This window comes from Tauraco erythrolophus, chromosome 3 (genome assembly GCF_009769465.1).
Source record: "Tauraco erythrolophus isolate bTauEry1 chromosome 3, bTauEry1.pri, whole genome shotgun sequence".
Lineage (NCBI taxonomy): Eukaryota > Metazoa > Chordata > Aves > Musophagiformes > Musophagidae > Tauraco > Tauraco erythrolophus.
Window position 1 is genome coordinate 12,221,709 of NC_141467.1, and position 24,305 is coordinate 12,246,013.

Genomic DNA, 24,305 nt, shown 5'->3' on the forward strand with positions numbered 1-24,305 from the left:
AGCGGTGCTTCCGCCCGCAGCGCCCTCCCACCACTTTCCTCTTCCGGAGCCGGCGCGCTGCGGGCTGTGCTGGGCCTGGGCGGCGGGGCGCCAGGTGGGCTCGGCGGGCGCGGCTGCGGCTGCCTGCCGGGGGGGCGGAGGGGCCTCCCCTTGGGCCTCTCCGCTCTGCCGCAGTTCTCCGCGAGGCGCGGGGGGTCTGGGGCCAGCGCGGGCGGCGGGGACAGGGACAGGTTTTCTGGGGCGCCGGGCTTGGGGGGAGCGCGGCGGCGCCGGTGCTGGCGAGCTCCGTGGTGCTGGGGGGATGGCGGGGCCCAGGCGGTCTCTGCCGGGAGCGCCTCCTGCGGCGGCCGCCTGCGGCCGGAGAGGCCTCTCGGTGTGGGGAGCGAGGCCGTGCGGCGGGAAGGGGGCGCGGGCGCGGCGGAGCCCGCCCGCCCGGGTGTCGGTCTCAACGCCGGATCTGTCTCCGGTCGGTGTTCGGCCGACCCTTCGGTGGCCGTTGGAGGCCGTTACAGACCGTTGGGAGGTGGCGGTGGGATGAGGCCGAATCTCAGTGTCTGTAGCTCTCGGCCGTGTGTCTGCAGGGAGAGAAGAGTTCTTGCGGTGTCTCTGAGTGTTGCTTTTGCGTGTGTCAGCCTCTGCCAGCACGATAAGTTTCTTCTTCTAGTTAGAGGAGAATTAGTCCTTTACAGTGTTTTTGAACTTACTTATATTTAAATAAAAATGGAATGTAACCAAAGTTTGTAGCAGAGGGAGCTTTAAAATAATTTGAGCGTTTAAAATAATTTCATGTATTTATTTAATTTTTTTTTTAGCTGTGATTCTGTATGTTCTGAAGCAATAAAATTAAGGTGGTAGAACCAGAGCGGTTCTGTGGTACCGTGGCCTTTGCTTTGTTTACGGTAGTAAGAGTTTGGCTCAGCCTGTTTAATTACAATGTATTTGTAAATGTTAGCAAAGTATGTAACAGTTTTCTCTCACAAGCCTGAGCTGTGTAAGATCATGTCCAAAGAACTACAGCAAAACCGATTCAGCATGTAATAGATTAGAGTTAATAATGACAAAAGGTTGCTCTATTGCCGGACAAAATAATGGAAGTGGACTTTTACACTACCTCCTGCCACTCCCCTCGTTGTTTCTTTTTGAGAGCCTTTACAAGACTGGAGGGTACTGAGCACGCACAGACTGACTGGAAGGAACAAGTAGCTTTACAATCGTGGCTGCTACCCCCTAGAAATGTGGGAATCTTACTTTGGCCTTTGTTTGCTCTGAAGGAGATGAATGCCACCACCAATTCCAGTGGCTTTCACTAAGCCCTGCATGTGTAAAGAGAGACTGAAGGTCCTCTTGGTTCCTCCTCCTTGATGTCAGTTTTCCCCCTTTGTTTCTTTTCCTTTCTCTCTCCAACTCACCAGAAGTTGTCTGCTGTCTCTCAGCAACCTGCATCTTTTGCATCACTGACACCAGAACTCAGCTGAAAGCAGTGCTCTAAGCAGTCCAGGTTGGCCATGTTGCATGGCAACAGGTGAGAGAATATTCTTTGCATGTACTCCAGCATCAGCAAAGCCTTAGTAAAAGAGAGGCTTTGTTTTCTTAAGTGCTTAACTAATTTTTTTCTCTCTCTCCATTCCAGCCAAGGCACCATGAATGACTTTTTTTATTTTGTTTTAAATGATTTTTTCAGTTTTTCCAGTTTTGAAGCTTAGCATTGTAATTAAAGAATTAATTTTAACTTTAATGAAGCACAGTGGTTTTAATTTATAAACATTAGTACACTGCATTAAATACATGCATAGTTTTGAGCAAGACTTAAGCCTACTTGAAGCAGTGGCAATTGCTGGAAAGGTAACAGGTTCAAGCAGGCAGCTGAGAGATTTTTTGGGAACCAATGAAATTGGAGTAACAGCACAGCATGCATAAATTATTTTTATGTAACCTCCAAGATTCTCATTCTACAAAAATATACCAACTTAACTTAAAATACTTTGTATCTTTTGAATTCAGTTCTTTACTAAATTGGCATGTCTCTTGTGAATGTAAATCACTGCTATCTCATTTAAAATTGACATGATTTGTTGGATCATGTAACTTGCCATGCGATGTTAAACTCATTCTACCTGAAGTTTAGAATCATGTTCTAGAAAGGACTCCTTGGTACGGGATTTCAGATGACATTTGCAGTTGTTAAAATGAGTGGTTTCTTTGGTATGGGATATACAGGCTTTATACAAAAGTTTCTAGTGAGTACTAGTAGAGGCACTTGTATCCTTCCAAATCATTCCAATCATTTGTTGAAATTAATGTTGCCCTAAATCAGAGGATGTGGTCCAGATTGGGGTATAGATTAAAGACAGAGTGCTTTTGTGGATTAGAGGCTTAAAGGAATCAAAGGGCCGTAAATGACCTGTACTAGATGTCTGAGGAGCACAAAGCTCCCTGTGGAAGTCGGTGACCATCGTTCACTGCTTCTGTCAAAGAAAACGCAGCAATTTCGGTGCTTTGGGAATAGTTTCTGCAAATGCATTAAGGACATCCTACCAAAATTGTGTGACACTGGACTTCTGTTTTCCTTGCTAAAGGTGAACCATGTCTTTCCATTCTGGGCGAGGATGTCCCCGTGGTCAGGGGGGACCAGGAGCAAGAACTTCAACGCAGACCTACCGCCCTCAGAACCTACACCAGCTTCACCCTCAACAGCCCTCCGTACAATACCAGTATGACCAGCAAACTGCCGCTCCAACAACCTATTCAAACCCTCCAACCACCAGTTACATGCCTCCTAGGCCAGACTTTGTGCCCTATCCTCCTCCAGTGCCCCCTTCCACACAAAATCCCATCAGCCAGTGTCCCCTGAGACCACCATTTCCAAACCACCAGATGAGGCAGAGCTTCCCGGTGCCTCCATGCTTCCCTCCTGCTCCTCCACCAGTGCCAAATCCTAGCAGCACTCCTGTGCCAGGAACTCCTGCTGGGCAAAGCACCTTTCCTTACATGATGCCTCCTCCTACAGTACCACATCCTCCCCCACCACCAGTCATACCACAGCAAGTCAACTACCAGCCTGTGTACTCCACAGGGTATTCACAGCAATCGTTCCCACCACTGAACTTCAACAGCTATCAGCACAATTCTGGCTCCTTTCAGAGCAGCACTGCCAACAGCAGTGGTGGCAGCAGCCATTTTCGGCACACGGGCCAGTACCAGGGAGAGAAGTCGCCGAGTGATCGACGGTCTCCAGACAGGGGCAAGCACTATGACGAGCACCGACATCGTGAGCATGGTCATATCCACGGTGACAGGCATCGATCCGCTAACCATGGGGATCGTCGGGATCGAGGACGGAGTCCAGATAGGAGGAGGCAGGAAAGCAGTCGGCACCGGACAGATTATGACAGAGGAAGGATATCACCTCATCACAGAAGTTATGAGCGTAACAGGTAACTTGAGGTATCTTCTGCCTGCAGACAGAGAGCTATCGTCATTGTCTCATAGTATTTGTTTGCATCGATATTCTTCCATCACTCTTGTTTTTCCCTCTAGTTGGGAGGTAGCCAGTACTCAGATCTAATGGAAAGAGCTACTGTTTTGACACCTTTCAGGCACACTGCTTGTGCCTTACCTTTGCTAGCTGGCAGACTTGTTGCCCTTGTCCATGGAGATAGCTGGAAGCAAAGAAGCTCTCATTTAAAAAAAAAACTGAATGAATTGCTGAGTAGTGCTCTACTGTCATGGATATTTACCACAGAAACTTATGTGCGGAGAAGGGATTTGGAGAAGTACTGAGACGACTCAATATGAGTTAGCTGCAGGAAGTCTCGTTTATTGCGCAGTTCTTATTGCTTATATAGACAGTATTTGCCAATAATCCTGAGACCACACCTTTTCTACACCGTTATTGGATGATACATACGCTTGTCATATTTAACAGCTTATTTCAAACAGGTACCCGCCTAGCGAAGCTCTGCTCTAAGCAAACACTACTCCCTTATCATACAGCATAGTTTTCTTATCCTTAACTTCAAGGGCATTCTGCCCTTGAGGCCTAACTTTAGAGCTCCAGTCTTTATTTACACAGGATTTTCTTCGTGCAGTCTCTTCAAGGATCTGCACTCCGACACTTATGCACATGTGGCATGAAAATAGAGTTTGCACAACTTTATGCAAATGGCTGTGTTCAAAGTTGAGCCTTACAAATAGTTAAAGCCCAGCACTTCAAATGTCAAGATTTAGGTTCCAGATTTAGTGTTCCAGGTGTTACTTGAATTTGGTCTTTGAGTAGGCCCTGTGTTTGTAGAGAACGAGCACTTGAATAGGGTTTATAGTTTGATAGGTGCACATATCTAATCCCTGCAGTGACATGTTTTAATGAAAAACATGTGCAGTGTTCTTCATCCTCCCCTGTTCTCATCCTTGCGGGAGACCAGTGCAGACATGTGTAGGCTTCACAGGACCTCCCAGTGGGTGCTTAGACCTGCCTGTGTGATCCTGTACAGGACGAAGACCTCAGCAAGCCAGCCTGTGATCTCAAGAGAGGACTGAGGTGAAAATTAGCGTACACCAGTTAAAAGAAATGGTCAAGTTATAGGCTACGTTGACATGATTCAGATGGATGAGCATGGACTGCTTATCATGAAGTTTCTGTCCCTCTGCTTCATAGACATGAACAGTTTGCAAATTATGAGCTGACCTGATGCACTTTGCGTAGTGTTTTAGAGTAAACCATCATCAATTAAATCTTTCAGGTGTCTTAGATTTGCTCTCTTGGTGGCTCATTTTGTGTCTAATGATCTAGGTCAGAATATTCAAAGAGAGATACTGGAATGTTAAGTATATAAATATTTATCAGGGCACCTGGATCTCATGCTCTAATTGTAGAAGCTCTGAGCTTTCTCATGTCATGTGTGAAACATGAATTTACATATAGTACCTGTAGAAATAAAGCCACTTTGATTTAGATATGCAGAGATTGAATTGCAGAACCTTACACAGCTGTATTAAAAAAAAAAAAACCAAACCAAAACAAAAAACCCCCAAACCCTAAACCTTATATTCAGTAAGTTTACTTTGATTTCCAAAATGGTATTTTTCTAAAATTCAATGCAGCTGACATTAAGGCACTGGGTTTTTCTGTATGACAGGTTTGTGGAATGTTCTGCCCTCTGTAGGTGACACAAATATCTGCTCCATAATTTCACAGTTTACTGTTTAGATTTCAATGTTCAGTTTTAAGTTTTGAAAATGCATGTTTTCAGCAGCTTCTTTCTCAAACATTTGTGGATTACTGCTTGAGGCCAACAGCTTCCAGATCTAACTGACAATGTATCTGCTTACTTTAAGGAGAGCTGTTTGCCAATTTTGGTGTGTTTTTTTCAGAACATCTATCTCTCAAGCAAATCAGATGGCATAGAATATGCTTTCTCTGAAGATTGAAATCCATGCTTGAACAAGGCACAGGCAGAGAAGGATGAATGTGTGTCGAGAAGTGTGATATAAAATTTATATGAACTTTGTGCTTTGTAAATTTGCATTCTATTTCATGTTATGCATATAGAAACGTACATATATATATGATCATAAATAATCTTGATTCATTCTGTTATCCTACCAAACCACCTGAGGCACATATTTATAATTCCTTGTCTGTCAGCAAACTCGTTTACTAGGAGGTTTGACAGATACACAAATGATTGCAGACTAATGAGTTGTCAACTGTTACCAAAGTATGAAAACTGCTGTGTGATCTTTGCTGCCTCATGTGTACAGTGATTTCATAGAATCGTTTAGGTTGGAAAAGGCCTTTAAGATCATTGAGGCCAGCTGTTCACCTAGCACTGCCAAGTCCACCACTAAACCATGTCCCTAAGTGCTGCATCTACACGTCTTCTAGTATCTCCAGGGATGGTGACTCTACCACTTCCCTGGCTTGACAACCCTTTCAGTAAAGAAATTTTTCCTGTTATCCAATCTAAACATCCTCTGGTGCAACTTGAGACCATTTCCTCTTTTCCTATTGCTTGTTACTTGGGAGCAGAGACTGACACCCACCTCCCTACAATCTCCTTTCAAGTAGTTGTAGAGAGCGATAAGGTCTCACCTCAGCCTCCTTTTCTTTAGGCTAAACAACCCCAGTTCCCTCAGCTGTTCCTCATAAGACTTGTGCTCTAGACCCTTCACCAGCTTTGTTGCCCTTCCTTGGACACACTCCAGCACCTCAATGTCTTTCTTGTAGTGAGGGGCCTGAAACTGAGCACAGTATTTGAGTTGTGGCCACATCAGTGCTGAGTACAGGGGGATGATCACTTCCCTGGTCCTGCTGGCCACACTATTTCTGAGACAAGCCGGGATGCTGTTGGCCTTCTTGACCACTTGTGCACACTGCTGGCTCATGGTCCACTGGCTATTGACCAGCACCCCCAGGTCTTTTTCCACCAGGCAGCTTTCCAGTCACTCTTCCCCCAAGCCTTCAGTTAATTTAAAGGTCTTTTGCCCCAGAAATGCATTTAGATAGTCAAGTTCTTTACGTGTGTGTGCGAGTTAAGTCTTGTAGATGAGATTCACAGTTTCAGCAGGATGCAGATTTTCTGTGTCTTACTAGTCTTTTGTGTGTGCTTGATTGAGGTGACTGTCAGGGAGAGAAGGCTTGCTTGAAGCACTTGAATGATTATTGTGCTTACAGAGCTACTGTGTATGGAACAGGTTTTCTTTCCCTTCCTTGAGGTATTAAGAATGGTTAAAGATACACTGATCTTACCCTTTGCCATTACTAACAGAAGAGGAAGAATGGCAACAAGTCCTGTGGTGAATTTATAGAAGTCATTTCTGTACAGTATGAATTAACCATTGTACTGAGATAGATGGCTTAATGACAAACGCAGAGGAGGCAGGTGACTGTTTTTAAAGAATTTCTTGACGGTCAGTATTCAGAATGTCTGGGATTTTAGCTGTCAGCACGTGTATCATTTTGCATAATGTGATCTCAGCCTGCTTCTGTGCTTCTAAGTGTGGAATGTATGAAATGTCAGATTTATCATTTAACTTATGTTTTGAACTCTCCAAGGGAGCGGGAGAGGGAGAGGCACAGGCACCGTGACAGCAGAAGATCACCATCACCAGACAGATCCTACAAAAAAGATTACAAGAGAGCAGGAAGGTAAGGAAGGTTACATTCAGTCTCTTGTGTGTTTGAGGGCTCTCTGTATCCACACATGTGAATTTTTGTGTATGTATATGTCCGTACGTGCCTGGTTTGAAACTCAGAAAAGATGAGTGTAGCAGGATCCCTACTGTGGACGGACCCGAGTCATGACGGTACACCAATATGGTTAGAAATCATGCTCCTTTATTACAACCGACACACAGCTTATATAGCAGAATATGGCGTGACACGACTACATTCTACAATTGGCTTTCTTAACGTAAACACACACTCGTGGGTTATAGTGATAGGGTAGCGTTAGCAGACCACAGGTAATAAGCTCATCCCTTTAGTCTCTCATTGCAGTCATCGGAGAGGCATCCAGGAGGCGTGCATCTTGGCAGGCGATCAATCTACATTTCCTTTTAAGGCCATTGAGTTAACTTGAAGGACAAAAGTAATCTAGTTGGTAACCTTGCGCTCTGGGGCCCAAGCAGGGATTGTCCATAACTGAGAGAATATTATGGCCAGTCTCGGAGAGGAACTCCTCCACACTTCCCCCTTTCTGTTTTTGGACAATCCATAGTCCTGGCATTGCTTTAAGGAGGACCCGAGAGGTGCACTTCAGGACACACCCTGCTAAGAGAATCATAAACAGCAATGCAACTAATATCGTTATGCCTTGTATGATTAATCCCTTTATCCAACCTGGTATGTTCCAACTACCGAACCAGTTTGAGAATGGGTCATCTTATGTCGTGATATGATGCATGTTACTTTGGAGGTTTGCAAGTTGCTTATGAATGCTTTGAGAGTGGTCACATAGGTCCATACGGCACATGCCTTCAAAGTCAGTACAACCATGGCCTTGAGCTAACAATAAAAAATCAAAAGCAGCGCGATTTTGCAATACAGCATGCCGGATATCATCTACATCAAGCAATAGAGAAGTGAGAATACTAGAGGTAAGATTAAATTGTTTCAGTGCCCAACAAGCAAGCTTAGCCAACTGATTATTAGCATTGCCAGCAGAGGCTCCTGGAAGGAAGACAGATAGTGCTGCTATTTCAGCTGGACTCAGCAGCTGCACGTTGTCATTACAAGTGCTGTCAAATTCTTTCAGGCTCCTCTTACCCCAGCTTGTTCAGGTTGTTCATTCAGCTAGAAAATCATGAATGCTAGGGGCAAAGAGAGTTAGGCAACCCAAATAGCAAGGACCACCGATAGCGCCTTGTGGAATTCCGGGCCAGGCACGATCTCCACAGATCAGAAAAATTCCGGGGCGCAGGAGTGTATCATGTGTAAATACTTTCCCAATGAGCGCTCCAGTTTTTACATCTCCCCACATCAATGTGCCGGACACATTCAAAAGCAGTTTGTCTTGAAAGAAAAAACTGTGTCCTAATTTAGCCTGATAGGCTTGCTTCAGTGTTTGGAACCAAACCACTCCAGAGCCATTTACAAGTTGCATAGGAGGGTGAATGGTTTTACAATATGGCGTCGTGACTCATCGACTGGTTCCATAAACCAGAAACGTTTTCCCACGTTCCTGGTAACAGGCTACCTAAGAGATCAAGTTCTTGCAGTCCTGCGGGGGCGGTCACATTGAGTGCTCTAATCAAGGCGGCTTGGACTTCCGATCCTACATCGAAAGGCCAATCCCACCCACTGCAGGTCTGTCTCATGCCACTGGGTTGTTGGTATGAGAGGGCAGAGGTATTGACGAATCTTTGCACTCTGTTATGTTTGTGCTATTATTTGGCCAAAGTATTGGCACACCAATAAGGCACGTGCGAAATGGTTCAGAGGCACTTTGCATAGATAAACAGAATTGTGAGACGTTTGTTTTGTTAGACCAAGTGACTCAACTTATTCAGTGTAGTTAATGCCTGTGTCACTCCAACTCCTGGTGCAAATATTGAAGCTGCAATGATTTTAGCTGGTTCCCAAAATTCTGCTCTAGAATCGCACTAGCTATCATAAGCATGCGTGCTTCACCTATTCCGGATGTGTCTGTGACTTAGGTTCATGGTGGTGTTAGGTAAATACATTCCTAAAGTCTCTATAGTACTTAGATCTCCCCTTATATGCAAAGGAATACCCTGCTAAGCTCTATTATAGCCCTGCAGAAGCAGTTACTAGCATTTTGTTTTGGTACAGCCTTGCAGAAGCAGTTACTGGCATATTGTTTCCCTTTCTGGGAGCCTTACTATTTCGACTATGCCCAAGATTCCGCTGAGCGGGAGGGTAACAATCAGCAGGGTCATTGTGGAGAAGGGAGGCAGGCACAGCACCTTCAGGGCATCCCCTGTTTATCCACACAGTGTGCTCTGCAGCCTCCTTCCGCTCCGCTCTGAGCCATCCCTTTTACACCCTCAACAGAGTCTATGAAAAAGGTACTGACACGGCGTTGCTGCACGCGTGGCCAGTGCATGCAACAAGGCTGCCCAGTATGTGCTCTGCTGGCTAACAGCGGTTTTTGCGGATCGCAACATGTTGTTCAATAACAATCCTCCTAGCTTCCTTTTTCAAAGTTAGGTGCTCACAACTAAGTCCAGTTAGTAATTCTTTGTCATTAATTTGATACCAGTCAATTCTTCTCCTTCCAGTAGTTATGGGTGGAATCCATACACCTTCCAATCGGAAAAAACACACAAAGCATATATACCAGCAACTTTCACACACATAATATACCTAACAATGAGAAACATAAGAACAGTTGATATATTAACATGAAATCTTCTATTACGAGTCTGTCCATTTGAGCCATTCTCCTCATTTGGCATTTCTGTGATCTCTGCTTGCTCTGCTAATTCTTGGATCTCCCCTTCTCTGTCTGTAGTTTCAAAAGTCCTGGTTGGCTTTACGTTTCTTGCTGGTAACTGGTATGGACCTGTGGGGAAGAGAACACAAGCATACCCTCTTCCCCATGTAGCAGAGACACAGGGCCATCCCATGAGTTGAGTCCAGTTTCTTATACCATGCTGTTGATTTTTCTACAAAAATGGCACTGGGTTTAAAATTATGATCCACAGCCGTAGTATGTTGCCTAGAAGCAGACAAATTAAGAAAATTTAAGACATATGTAGCTTTGTCTAAGGATTCTTGTGGGGAAATATACGGAGACTCCCCCTTTTTTGTTTATCAAGCATTTGTTTTAATGTTAAATGAGTTCGTTCAATAACAGCTTGTCCCATAGGCGAATGAGGGATACCGGTAGTATCTGGAGTCACTGGAGTGACTGGAGTCACTCTCCAGTCCTGTAAATAAGTACTATACCAGACCATTGTCTGTCCCGATTTTCTTTGGTACTCCCACGGTTTTCTCCAGTGTGAGCAGTAGCAACAACAAAGGCAGAAAATATATCAACAGTTATATGTACATATTTAGATCAAATAAACGATTGAATATAAGTAATATCAGTTTGCCATAATTCATTAACACGTAAACCTTTTGGATTTACTCCTGCTGGAGCATTTGAAGGCGCAATGCGTTGACGGTCAGGGCAGACGTGTACAATCTGCTGAGCTTGATCTGCTGTCTGACCTGACGGGAAGCATCACCTACCACCAATTGACAAGCTGTAGGAATATTCATCATTCCTTGAGGCAGTACAATCCAATGACATTGTTGCATGGGTCGTTCATTGTTAAGCACTGGAACTGAAAAGGCAAAACTAGGACAATCGTTAGGGTATAAATAAAATAAAATAAAAGTAAAAAAAAAAAACCCAATCTTTTAAATCAATCACCATCAAATGCTAACATTCTGGAATCATAGTAGAATTTGGTACGCCCGGTTGTAATGCACCCAGTGGTGAAATGATTGCATTAATAGCTCTTAAATCTTTTAACATAACTCTCCATTTTCCTGATTTCTTTGGGATAACAAATATTGGAGTATTCCATGGGCTAGTGGAAGGAATTATATGTCCTAATTTGAGCTGTTCATCAACTAATTTTTGAGCCCACTCCAGCCACTCACCTTTTAATGGCCACTGATTGACCCAGACCGGCTTGCCAGTCAACCAGTCCAGCTTGAGTTGGGGCTGGACATCAGTGACCTGTGCTAAAAATTTCAGGTTAGCCTCACATTCCACAAATCCTGACCTCATAATGTACCTGGGACATCAAAAACATATGGTTTCAAAATAGCTTGTTTGTTATCTGGGCCTAGTACTAACAAAAACTGTGCACTCTGCTGTGGGATCTGTGTTCCACCTACTCCAATCACAGCTGCCAGGGCTTGTATCAGAGGCCAAGAGGGCAGCCAGTCAGAATTTCTTCACTATAGATACGTCAGCCCCTGTGTCAACTAGGCCAGAAAAAGCCTTCCCATTAATGATTACTGTTAAAAGAGGTTGTGCAGCTGTGACTTCCTGTGTCAAAAAAATTATTTTATTTTTTTTTCCTCAGAATTAATTACCCTTGGGGAGTACAAATAATCCTAATTTTGTGGTGGATGATCGTCCCAGCAATAGTGCACATAATCCTCGTGATATAAGACCAAAGACACCAGTAGGAATTAAATGCACCAACGTGTTAGTGATTACTGTTGACCAAAACATTTAGCTGCCAATATCTCTGCTTTATAGTGTTCCGAGCCCACATTCTGACACGCCTTTATTAAATCTGCGATCGTTTTTGCCTGATTTCTGATGGGATCAAGAGCTCGCTGGCAGTCTGCATTAGCATCTTCAATTGCTAACTGGAATAGCAAGACATCTGCAGCAGCCGGATTTTCTACTTGTCTCTCAACTGCTGTTTGCAGCCGATCAAGGAAATGTTCATAAGGTTCCTGTGCTCCCTGCCGAATGGAAGCAAAGGAAGCCTCCCCTGTCCCAAAAATCAGGGACACGTCTTAATGCTCTTGTAGCCAATTCAGTCAGTTGTTGGAAAGCCACTTGCTGTAACCCTGCCTGTGCCTGATTTTGACTAATGTGTGACATTTTATCCATCCCAAAATGTTTAGCCATCAGAGCTAGATCATCTTTTTATCAATTTAAGAATTTTAACACCTGTAACGCTTTAGCTATTATTTCATTGGGAGATTTATCTATCATTTCTCCTTTTTATTTTAAAAGCATATTTTCCAAAGTACCATGTACATGTTCTATGATCGATTGCTCAGTAGGATTGTAAAGAATACCAGTAACATGCTCAATACCTCATGATGACAAAAATACATATGTCTGATAAGAGGTGTATGCCAAAGTTCCTGTGAGCGTAAACCACGAGGATTAACACCATTCATTGGTGGCATAATCATATTTTAACAGCTAGTACACAATTGTACGATTGAGCGGGCTTGCTCTCTTGTTATACCAAATTGTAACCTAATGGCATCAGCATTCTGATGGTACAAGTCATGCAAGATGTTTGCCTGCATGAGCGAGTTTGGTACCAGAGCTGCACTCGTGAGAGGCTCAGCTCGCCTGTTCCCTTCTGCTACAGGCCCTGGAAGCGCGGTGTGCGCTCACAGATGTGCAATGGAATATGCATGTTTACGGTTTTGCAACACTGATATTAATTGTTGGAATTGCTGGAACAGAAGAGGATTAGTTATTTCCCGCAATGCCGATCGAGATGATCCAAGTTAAGATGCGCTGTCTTTTGGTAAAACCCGGGCCACGGGCAGCGGCCAAGCGGCTGCTCTCCAGTCGCGCCCTGCAGGGGTGAGGGGTGGGGGCAGCGGCGGCGGGGGGTCAGCCCTGCCTCGCCTCAGCCGGGCGGGGGGCGGGGGGGGGGGACGACGACCCAGCCGCCCTGTGACGGCCGACCCCCTTGTTGTTTCTGTTGCTGTCGTTGTTGTTGTTGTCGCGGCTCCAGCCGTTCGCGATCTGTAACTGCTGCCGACCCCTCCCGCCGAGGACCATCAGCTGCAAAAGAACTGGCACGCCAGAGGAGGGCAAAGCAGGGTTAAGTTTTGGCCGGCAGGAGGCTCCTCCTTGGCCCGACGACAGCGATGACGAAGCCGTACAGTCACCACCCCCCGAATTCCCTTGGGCTGGCACTTCCACTTTGTGCCCAGTTGGCGCTGGAGGGGCGGCGGGCACTTCTTCTGTTGTCCCTGAGCAGGCTGGGGGCCCCGTAGGCTCTTTAGACTCAGTTTTTTGTTCTGACACAGTTTCTCCCAGCCCCTCGGCTTGTTTCCACACCTCAGCGATAGTAGAACAGGTGGGAGCTCGCATGCCTTTCATTGGGCATAAATATCCGACCCCAAAGAACTGCACAATATGGGAGGGTGGCAGCGGCGGCTCGTGCGGCTCACCAAAGGTGTTATCTGGCTGCAGGGCTTCTATGGCTGCAGCAGCAACTTTTCGCTCAGCTTTCATCTCCCGCAAGGTGTTAATTACGACACGCCACGTCCGTCCCACTTCTTTTGCTGTTTTTCCCTCTTTTCCTCCCGCTGAGGTGGTCTCCTAGAGATGTTCCCCCACTTCACGCCATTCGTCAACATTAGAGTGGCGGAGAGGTTTTACAATGTCCGTTTGCTTTTGCCCACTTAATGAGGCTTTCTGTCTCCTTAGGGTTAACGGTTTCTCCTCTCTTAGAGAGTATACTGGTTAACGACTTGATTGCTGTGTCCGTTCCCATCGCGGTCTTACCTTGCAGAGGTTCGCTCGGCCGTTGCGAAACTACCAGACTCCGGCGATTCTCTTCGTCCTGTGCCCTTCCCTGCTGTCTCGTCCACAGGCTCCCAATACCGTATCCACGATGCTATGGAGGCTTCCGCATTTAAGCGAGTTTATCTGCATTTAAGTGATTTCTTCCGCATTTAAGCGACTTTTTCAGGGTCCCTGCTCAGGTGCCACTTGTAGCAGGATCCCTACTGTGGACGGACCCGAGTCATGACCGTACACCAACATGGTTAGAAATCATGCTCCTTTATTACAACCAACACACAGGTTATATAGCAGAATATGGCGTGACACGACTACATTCTACAATTGGCTTGCTTAACGTAAACACACTCTCGTGGGTTATAGTGATAGGGTAGCGTTAGCAGACCACAGGTAATAAGCTCATCCCTTTAGTCTCCTCATTGCGGTCATTGGAGAGGCATCCAGGAGGCATGCATCTTGGCAGGCTATCAATCTACATTTCCTTTTAAGGCCATTGAGTTAACTTGAAGGACAAAAGTAATCTAGTTGGTAACCTTGTGCTCTGGGGCCCAAGCAGGGATTGTCCATAACTGAGAGAATATTATGGCCAGTCTCGGAGAGGAACTCCTCCAGATGAGTGTCTTAAATTTCTAACTTTCTGCTTATACATGAAAATGACAGTTGTCTCAAGACCTTGTAGAGTTAGAATCTGGAGAGAGGGCTTCACTGCTGTGTCCTAAAGACTTCCTTTTACATCTGCTTCCAGTTTGTAAAGTACCAAGATTATTTAAAGTCATTCTGTGTTTAGATTATCTTTTAGGATTTTTTTTTTAATATTGATGGTCCTTTCCTTCTGAATCCTGGATAGTTGAAATCAGCGCAACGTTATTGGTTTTTTAGGCAAAGGAGTTAAAAAAAGTAGTTTTCCTACATTCAACTTTTGAAAGAATTACTCTTTCAATACATAAAGAATATCACAGGTTGTGTTGTTCAAAGAAGTGCCAGAGTTAGAGTAACACAAGCAGTGTGGCTTTTATATAATCCTTCTAAATAAAACTCTAATTCTTTCTCATGCAAATAGTTTGTGGGCTGTATATTATAACTTCTTTATATTGTAACTTTTAGTTGTGAGTGATGTGACTTTTAGTTTTTAGCGACGAGTTTCCCACTCTGGAGCAAAACAAAAAGAAAGTAACCTAGAATGCAAGTAGGAATTTTAATCTAAAAGTTTGGGGTTTTTTCTCATTCTAATTCTTGAATAAGGTTTAAAATACAAAAGCTCTTTCAATTTTAGGTAATTTTTTATGGTAGGTCAGAACTGCAAAGTACTCTACTCTTTATGGTGTAAGTTCAAAGCAGTAAGAGGCAATTGGATTTTGCTGTAATTTTTATGATAGGATGATGTACTGGTCTGAAGCAAACTATTTGTTTTTCATTATAAAACTCTCACTGTTAAAATAATAAAGATAATCTCTTTTGTTTGCCTTTTTGTACTAAGCCGGTCTCCAAGCAGAGAGAGAAAGAGACCCCGATGGGAGGATGACAGAGAAAGATGGTCTGAGAACCAGAGCTCCAGCAAAGAGAAAAATTATAGTGCTATCAAAGACAAAGAATCAGAGGAGAATGCATCTGAAAAAAATGAAGAGGAAGATGAGGAATTACTTAAGCCAGTCTGGGTTCGCTGTACCCATTCTGAAAGCTATTATTCCAATGACCCTATGGATCAAGTGGTATGTTTTTCAGAGAATTCTAAAATTACTGTACAGAGTCCTTTGTTGATTATTTGATTACTCGATTAATATGAACCCTTCAACAGGATCATGTTTCGTGTCATTTAAATCCTTCTCTGCCCCCAGTCATCTCAGTCTTTTAACCCTGTTAAGGGCTGTATTTGTTGGTGTTCTCTATTTTCAACTTTCTTCTGTCTTTTTGCATTCAGATCAGTGGTACATAGAATCATAGAATCATAGAATGGTTAGGGCTGGAAGGGACCTTCGAAGGTCATCTAGTCCAACCCCCCTGCAAGGAACAGGGATATCTCCAACTAGATCAGGTTGCTCAGGGCCTTGTCCAACCTGGCCTTGAACGTCTCCAGGGATGGAGCATCCACCACCTCTCTGGGCAACCTGTTCCAGTGTTCTACCACTCTCATAGTAAAAAATTTTTTCCTAATATCCAACCTGAACCTACCTCCCTCTATTTTAAAACCATTACCCCTTGTCCTATCATAACTGGCCCTCCTGAACAGCCTCTCCCCATCTTTCCTGTAGGCCCCCTTGAGGTACTGGAAGACCGCTATAAGGTCACCCCGGAGCCTCCTCTTCTCCAGGCTGAAGAGCCCCAACTCTTTCAGCCTGTCCTCATAGGAAAGGTGCTCCAGCCCTCTTATCATCTTCGTGGCCCTCCTCTGGACCCTCTCCAACTGGTCCATGTCCTTCTTATGTTGGGGGCTCCAGAACTGGACGCAGTACTCCAAGTGAGGTCTCACAAGGGCAGAGTAGAGGGGGAGAATCACCTCCCTCGACCTGCTGGCCACACTCCTCTTGATGCAGCCCAGGACGCGGTTGGCCTTCTGGGCCGCAAGAGCACATTGCCGGCTCATATTGAGCTTCTCGTCCACCAGTACTCCCAAGTCCTTCTCCTCAGGGCTGCTCTCGATCCAATCACCACCCAGTCTGTATTTATGCCTGGGATTGCCACGACCCAGATGTAGGACCTTGCATTTGGCCTGGTTAAACTTCATGAGGTTGGTACGGGCCCACCTCTCCAGCCTGTCAAGGTCCCTCTGGATGGCATCCCTCCCTTCCAGCGTGTCGACGGCACCACACAGCTTGGTGTCATCGGCGAACTTGCTGAGGGTGCACTCCATGCCACTGTCCACGTCACCGACAAAGATGTTGAAGAGGGCCGGGCCCAACACGGACCCCTGAGGGACGCCACTCGTGACCGGTCTCCACTTGGACATTGAGCCGTTGACCACTACTCTCTGAGTGCGGCCATTGAGCCAATTCCTTATCCACCGAGTGGTCCATCCATCAAACCCATGACTCTCTAATTTAGAGAGAAGAATGTCGTGCGGGACAGTGTCAAAAGCTTTGCACAAGTCCAGGTAGATGACATCCATTGGTCGACCCTTGTCCACCGATGCTGTCACCCCATCGTAAAAGGCCACCAAGTTGGTCAGGCACGATCTGCCTTTGGTGAAGCCATGTTGGCTGTCACCCACCACCTCCTTGCTCTCCATGTGCCTTAGCATGGTTCCCAGGAGAATCTGCTCCATGACCTTGCCAGGCACAGAGGTGAGGCTGACCGGTCTGTAGTTGCCCGGGTCCTCCTTGTTCCCCTTTTTAAAAATGGGGGTTATGTTCCCTCTCTTCCAGTCATCGGGGACCTCGCCAGACCGCCACGACTTCTCGAATACAATAGCCAGTGGCTTGGCAACTTCATCCGCCAGTTCCTTCAGGACCCACGGATGGATCTCATCAGGTCCCATGGACTTGTGCACCTTCAAGTTCCTCAGATGTTCTCGAACCTGGTCTTCAAGTACAGTGGGCGGTGGTTCATCCTCACAGTCCCTGCTAGTTCTTTCCACAGCTTGGGTGGTAAGACAAGAGGCTTTACCATTGAAGACTGAGGCAAAAAATTCATTAAGTACCTCAGCCTTCTCTATGTCCCGGGTAACTAGAGCACCAGTATCCTTCCGGAGGGGGCCTACATTCTCTTTGGACTTCCTTTTGTCCCCTACATACCTATAGAAGCATTTCTTGTTGCTTTTTATATCCCTTGCCAAATTCAATTCCTTCAGGGCTTTAGCCTTCCTCACTTGATCCCTGGTCACTCTTACAGCTTCTCTGTATTCCTCCCAGGCTATCTGTCTCCGCTTCCACCCTCTGTAGGCTAACCTCTTCATTTTCAGTTGGTCCAGGAGCTCCTTGCTCATCCACGCCGGCCTCCTGGTCTTTTTGCCCGACTTGTTCTTCGTCGGGATGCACCTCTGCTGAGCTTGGAGAAGGTGCTCCTTGAATGTGGACCAACTTTCCTGGGCCCCTTGCCCCTCCAGGACCACCTCCCACGGCACTTTGCCCATCAGGTGCTTCAAGAGGCCGAAGTCCGCCTTCTTGAAGTCTAGGGTACAGAGCTTGCTGAATGGTTTCCTTGCTGCCCCATGGATCTTGAACTCCACTGTGTCGTGGTCACTGCAGCCAAGGCTGTCCTTAAGTTTCACCTCACCCACCAGTCCCTCCCTGTTGGTGAGCACAAGGTCGAGCATGGCACCCCTCCTTGTCGGCTCCTCTATCATCTGCAGGAGGAAGTTGTCATCCACGCATTCCAGGAACCTCCTGGACTGCCTGTGCCCTGCTGTATTGTCTCTCCAACAGATGTCAGGGTGGTTGAAGTCCCCCATGAGGACCAGGGCTTGTGACCGCGAGGCTGCTCCTATCTGGCTATAAAGCGCCTCATCTGCTCTGTCCTCCTGGCCAGGTGGCCTGTAACAGACCCCTACCGTAACATCCCCTATCCGTCTCTGTCCTCTAATCTTGACCCATAAGCTCTCTGTCAGCTCCTCCTCCGACCCCAGGCGAAGCTCCACGCATTCCAGCCGGTTGCTGACATAGAGAGCAACACCCCCTCCTCGTCTCCCCTTCCTGTCCTTTCTAAAAAGCTTATACCCCTCCATGTTGACACTCCAGTCATAGGAGTCGTCCCACCACGTCTCCGTGATGCCAATAAGGTCGTAGCCCTGCTCATGTGCACGCATCTCCAGCTCATCCTGTTTATTTCCCATGCTGCGTGCGTTGGTGTACATACACTTCAGCTGGGCCTCCGACAAAGCCGACTCGCTGGCTGGAGCGACAGGGGTTCTCTTGGACGGCAGTGTAAGTTCGTTTGAACATACCTGCGATCCTTCCCCAGCCTCTGGACCCTCAGTGCTGGCACTGGTGCCATGCTGACAGCAGTATGAATCTGACTTCTTGGCTGGAGCGGCTGGAATTCCCTTCTTCTGTTCTACGGGTACTTCCACCATATCTTTATCATTCTTGATATTCCCCCCCTCCCCCTTCAAATCTAGTTTAAAGCCCTGCCAATGAGCCCTGCTAGCTTTTGAGCTAAGACCCTGGTTCCCCTCTGAGAAAGGCATGTTTCATCTGGTACCATCAGACCTGGTTCAGGGAAAGCCTCCCCATGATCAAAGAAACCAAATTTCCGTCGGTGGCACCAGCCTCTGAGCCATCTGTTAATCAAATCTGATTTTCTGTTCCTCTCTATGTTCTTTCCTGCCACTAAAGGGATTGAAGAAAACACTACCTGGGCTCCTGACCCTTCGACCAATCGTCCCAATGCCCTAAAGTCCCTTTTGATGGCCTTTGGACTTCTCTCTGTTAGCTCATCACTACCAACTTGCATTACCAGTAATGGATAATAATCAGAGGGCCGTAGCAGACTAGGGAGTTTCCTAGTGACGTCCCTGACGTGGGCCCCAGGGAGGCAGCAGACTTCCCTGTGGGTTGGGTCTGGTCGACATATTGGCCCCTCTGTTCCCCTCAGAAGGGAATCACCTATGACAATTACCCTCCTTTTTCTTTTAACAGGGGCGGTCAGAAGTCGTGAGGCAGACTGACTCCCCTTAGGCAACCCTCTGCGTGGGCCCTCGTCTATGTTTTCTTCTTTTGATGAGGTTTTAGTACCGATGGCAGTCTGATCCGGCTTTGGAGACACCTCCAAGCAGGGACAGCCATCACCCTCCCTGTCATCTAGTTCCCCTTGCAGAGCACTGTACCTGTTGCATAAGGACACCTGGGGGGGCAAGGGAGTTGCTATTCCATTGCGCTTGCCACGCCGAGCAGGGACCTTGTGCCATTGCTCCTTGTCCCTTAATTCCTCGCATTCCCTGATCCCCTTTACCCTCTCCACTTCTTTCTGCTCTACCACAACCAGATTATGGCAGCTGTCAATTTCCCTCTCGCTTTCCCTAATTATTCTTAACCTGCTCACCTCCTCCCTGAGCTCCAGTACTTCATCCTGGAGCTGCGCCACCCGGCTTAGCAGGTCATCAACCTGCTCGCACCTCACGCAGCCATCCTCAGGGTTGCTCCCAGCTACCAAGGATAAGCTGTGACATTCCTCACAGCCTGTGACCTGAACACCCACATCCCTTCGAGTGGGTGCTGAAAGCACATTTTTCCTCCTCCGAGTGGCCACCATGACTCCCTGATAAAATGAAGTACCTCAAATCCCGTCCAAGGAGCTGTAGACTACAGCTGTTGTCCCCTCGTTAGGCGGGAACAATAGCCTTCCTCAGCTCCTTCGCGGTGGGCAGCGACTAGTCGCTGCCCTCCCTGAGGCTATTTATAGCCCAGTGACTCACAGCTGTGCTGGCTCCTCCCCGGCTCTCACAGCAGCCCGCCTACGCCGGCACCGCCCCCAACAGCGGCAGATCTGGTCCCGGCTAGAAAATGCTTCCAGAAAAACCCTAGAAAAGAGCTTTTTTCGGTTTTTTCCTGCAGTAGCTCTCCCCAGTCGCAGTCTTACCTGCTCTGAAGTGGATCTCCGCAGAAATGACCGTTAGGCACGATGACAGCCCTTTTAAACTTACCGCGGGTGTGCTGGCTCCTCCCCGGCTCTCGCAGCAGCCCGCCTACGCCGGCACCGCCCCCAACAGCGGCAGATCTGGTCCCGGCTAGAAAATGCTTCCAGAAAAACCCGCGGGTGTGCTGGCTCCTCCCCGGCTCTCGCAGCAGCCCGCCTACGCCGGCACCGCCCCCAACAGCGGCAGATCTGGTCCCGGCTAGAAAATGCTTAAGAAGCATGGAAGAGGGGTACTTTTTTGTCTCCAGGAGGGAAGGGTGTGGGTTTTCTTCCGTTATACCTGTATTTGAGGAAAGATCCCTCAAGCACTATGTATTCCCTCAGCCTTGGGAGAAATTTTGTACAGAAGCAGGAAGTCAGAATTCTTTGTTCTTGACAATAACACTTGATGGTGGCGTAGTGATAGAGGGGGGAGGTTTCTGGCTTTTGTGGGGTTTTTGTGTTTGTGGTTGGTTGTAGGGTTTTTCTGAGTGACATGGAAAGTGAATTCATGGTGATTCAAAGCAGGCAACAAAACGAGCTGAGTTTTGTCTTTCTTATATGTGATAAAATTCTTTTTAATTCCAAAACACTTTCACAGGTCTCTTGTTTCTTCCGAAACTGTTAAAAATCAATGTTGAGCTGTACTAAATATGCTTAGCCATAGTTCCGCTTTGTTAGGCCAAAGGTTTGATGATAATGCACCAGCAAATGAAGTAATTTCTCTACTAATTCACCTGGTGGAGCAATGTAATGATATGCTAAAGCCTGAACAAGTATTTCCGTGTTTCATTGAACTACACAGTCTGTCTTTTCCCCCTCTTGCTTTTCATCATGAAACGTTGGTACATGTTATGTTCATGTGCTGTTTCAACACTGACTTTTTGTTGCTCTGCTTTTTAATTAACAGGGAGACTCTACTGTGGTAGGAACAAGCAAGCTCCGAGATCTGTATGAAAAGTTTGACGAGGAGTTAGGAAAGCGACAGGCAAAGGCCAAAGCAGCCAGACCACCGTGGGAGCCACCAAAGACCAAGCTGGATGAAGATTTAGGTAGGCAGAAGTGATGACAAAGCTCTGAAATGGAGTAATCTATAGTTAACCTGATTTTGACAATTTAAAAGTGTTGGTAGGATAATCTGTGGTTTTTAAATCCTTCCTTTGTATTGTGTATCCATGGGAATTTTACTGTTGTTTTTGAGTGAAGTAGAGCTAGTTTATTTACTCAGAAAGCCTAAGAGAAAACGGAGAGTGTCTTTTTTTTCTTCTTATCTTTTAACTTTTCAGTCATACTTGTTGGTTATAGCTCTATAATATTTTATGTCAAATAACGGAAATTGCTCTTCTACAACTGATCAGTGGTGGTCCTGGGCAGCCAAACAGCAATCTGATGCATGCTAACAGATGCAGTTGTAGGCGTTTAATATCCATGGCATTTGCTGTCATTTTTAATTTAAAATGTGGTTGCTGTCCTTTTTGTTAGCGTGAATGTCATGCCCAACTTTAATAACTTTCATATGCCACAGTTAGTTATATCATGTTAGAGCACACATTGGTACTGGGGAAGAGAGCGTGTGGAAGTGTTTTTCAGCTGACACTGTTTTCCCTGTGTGAATCAGAGACCTCCAGTGACTCAGACTGTGACTCTGAAGATGATAGCAGCTGCTCTAGCAGTTCAGATTCTGAAGTTTTTGATGTCATTGCGGAAATTAAGCGTAAAAAAGCACACCCTGATCGTCTCCATGAAGAACTGTGGTACAATGATCCAGGACAGGTATGGTGAGAGGAAAAAGTACTGTGTGTCTGAAAGTCTGTCTTCCCTGTAGACCTAAAATTCTGCACTATTGTCAAACATGCTGAGTGACTTACATTTAAACATGCATGTTTTACCCCCCTTTTCTCTCTCATCTTCTTCAAAACACTTCACTTTTGATTTCAAGAGTGTGGTTCCAGCTTATGAATCCTGGTGAATATTAGTCATGTCTGACTGTTAATAAAGCCTCAGTTGCAAACAGCGTACTAATGCTGTCCTCTTAGCCCTGAGATAAAGGTACACAGATAAATTCTGGGATGGAGAAAAGGCAGCATGTTTACCTCCTTTACAAATTTTTCACCTAAAAGCTCTCAGCTCATAATGATAAATAATGTTTTAAGTATGCGGTTAATGCTCCTAATTTCTTGTCTAATGGTTCTTTTGTAATTGCGTGGAGATTATAGTTCTCGTTAAATGTAATTGCTGAGCTCGTGAAGTGTTGTTTTGAATGTATACATTGCACAGAAGACTGGTTTTTGTCTGCAAATTTGTCGTCTTCATCTTTCTTACTTAAATATTTTACAGTCTATTCTAACTCATTGTCAAATGGCATCTCGGTAGATTTATTTTTCTGGCACTTTTTGTGATGCGGGAGTTTAGTGTGCAACAAATCATAATGCCAAGAGATACTGCAATGCTTATTACAACTGTGATAATTCAAAAGTCTGTTGAATATTCTATTACAGATTCATTTATGCTTCTATTTAAAAATATAATAATAATTTGACTGAGCATAGCTAGCTGTTTTTATTTGTATGGAAAACAAAATTAGCAAACTTTTTAGAAATACTGGCTAAATAAAAAGAAGTGGAATAACTGTAGGATGAATAGTTTCAGGAATGTGTGGTTTATGAGTTTCCTGCTGAAAAGCTTTCTTTCCCAAAAACTTTCTTGGGACTGTCTCTTCATCTCCCTTATAGGGGCTGAAATCAGATCATGGTGAGCTTGTCAGTGCTGTACTACTTCCAAGTAGATGTTATTTGAAAACGTTTGGTGTGTTCCTACATATTTACCTGGTACACCAAAATGCTCTCTAACTATTGCTCCATAAAACAGGAATGATTGCCATGCACAATGCCACATACAAGTACACTGTCAGACGTGTAACCGGATTTTTAGGATGAATCTTCCCAACCCTTCAATCCGAACAGTGTGTTTGTTACTTTGGATAATCTCCAGCAGTGCTGGCAGTTGCCGGGAAAAAAGTTGTTAAAGCTGATGCCAGCACAGCGGCCTTTTGCTTACAAGTGTTACCTGCCTGTTTGTTTTGCCCTGTTGGTCAGAGGAAGTTAGAAGCCATTGCCTTAGTTTATGTAAAATGATCTTTCAGCATCATTTTGTCATTGCTTTACAATTGCTTTTCTGCATTTCTTTCCATGAGCTGTGTCATTAGGGATAAGATAGATATGTATCTGACTTGCTTCTCAAGTCCTGGGCTTTACAGGTACTTCATGTCTCTGCCAGTCTTAGTCTGTGTGTTTAATGTAACAGAGGCAGTGTTAGTGCTGAACAGTTCTAAGAATTAAGGATGAGATTTTCAGGAATAAGTGATGATTATTTTAATAGCCTCAGTAGACCCCCTTTTTAGGGGGGGGAGATTGAGCAATTTGCTATTGAATGCATTTTTAACACTCTTCTGTTTTGTGGCTGTATAAGCAGTGAGAAAGTATGCTTCTACCTGTCAGCATGATTGTTTCATTGAGCCTCTTGCTTTCCTCAAGGGTCTCAGATAGTTGAAAAAAACACATGAACAAAAAGCCATCATGTTACTCTTGTTAAGATTGCATGACTAAATTCCCAAAGGACTAAAGAAGCATCCTACTTCTTATGTTCCGTTGCATGTATGCACTGTGCCAGTCCGAATAAATTAAACTGAGATGAACATTCAGAGAATTAACATCAAAACTAAGAAGTGTCGTCCCTCTCCCAGCTGTCTGAAGACTACATTAACAGTAGTTTGGTGGTTCTTGCTTCCTGAAGTATCTTCACATTATATCTATTGTATGGTGATAGTGTTTAGCCCCACCATGGATACTGTTTACATTTTCAGACTACTTACAATGGCATGGAAAGTCCTACTGGTTTTTGTATTGCATTGCAAGGTTGTTGGATTTTTTCCAAGCCTATAAAAAATGTTTCAGTTCTTGGACTCAGACTTTGAAAAACTGCAATGAAGCCTGGGCTTAGGAA

At 45.5% G+C, this 24,305-nt stretch overlaps 1 protein-coding gene across 3 annotated transcripts in view; it reads left to right on the forward strand.

The window, feature by feature from the left end:
- The first annotated feature begins 65 nt into the window (after positions 1-65).
- DROSHA (drosha ribonuclease III) overlaps positions 66-24,305 on the forward strand; it is an 83,900-nt gene continuing 59,660 nt past the window's right edge. For all 3 annotated transcript variants that reach the window (XM_086609008.1, XM_086609009.1, XM_086609010.1), the window contains exons 1-6: positions 66-94; positions 2,577-3,434; positions 7,055-7,147; positions 15,235-15,466; positions 21,214-21,355; positions 21,922-22,076. In XM_086609008.1, coding sequence (XP_086465134.1) covers positions 2,584-3,434; positions 7,055-7,147; positions 15,235-15,466; positions 21,214-21,355; positions 21,922-22,076 — 1,473 coding nt within the window. In that variant the 5' untranslated portion in view covers positions 66-94; positions 2,577-2,583. The remainder of the gene's footprint in view (positions 95-2,576; positions 3,435-7,054; positions 7,148-15,234; positions 15,467-21,213; positions 21,356-21,921; positions 22,077-24,305) is intronic.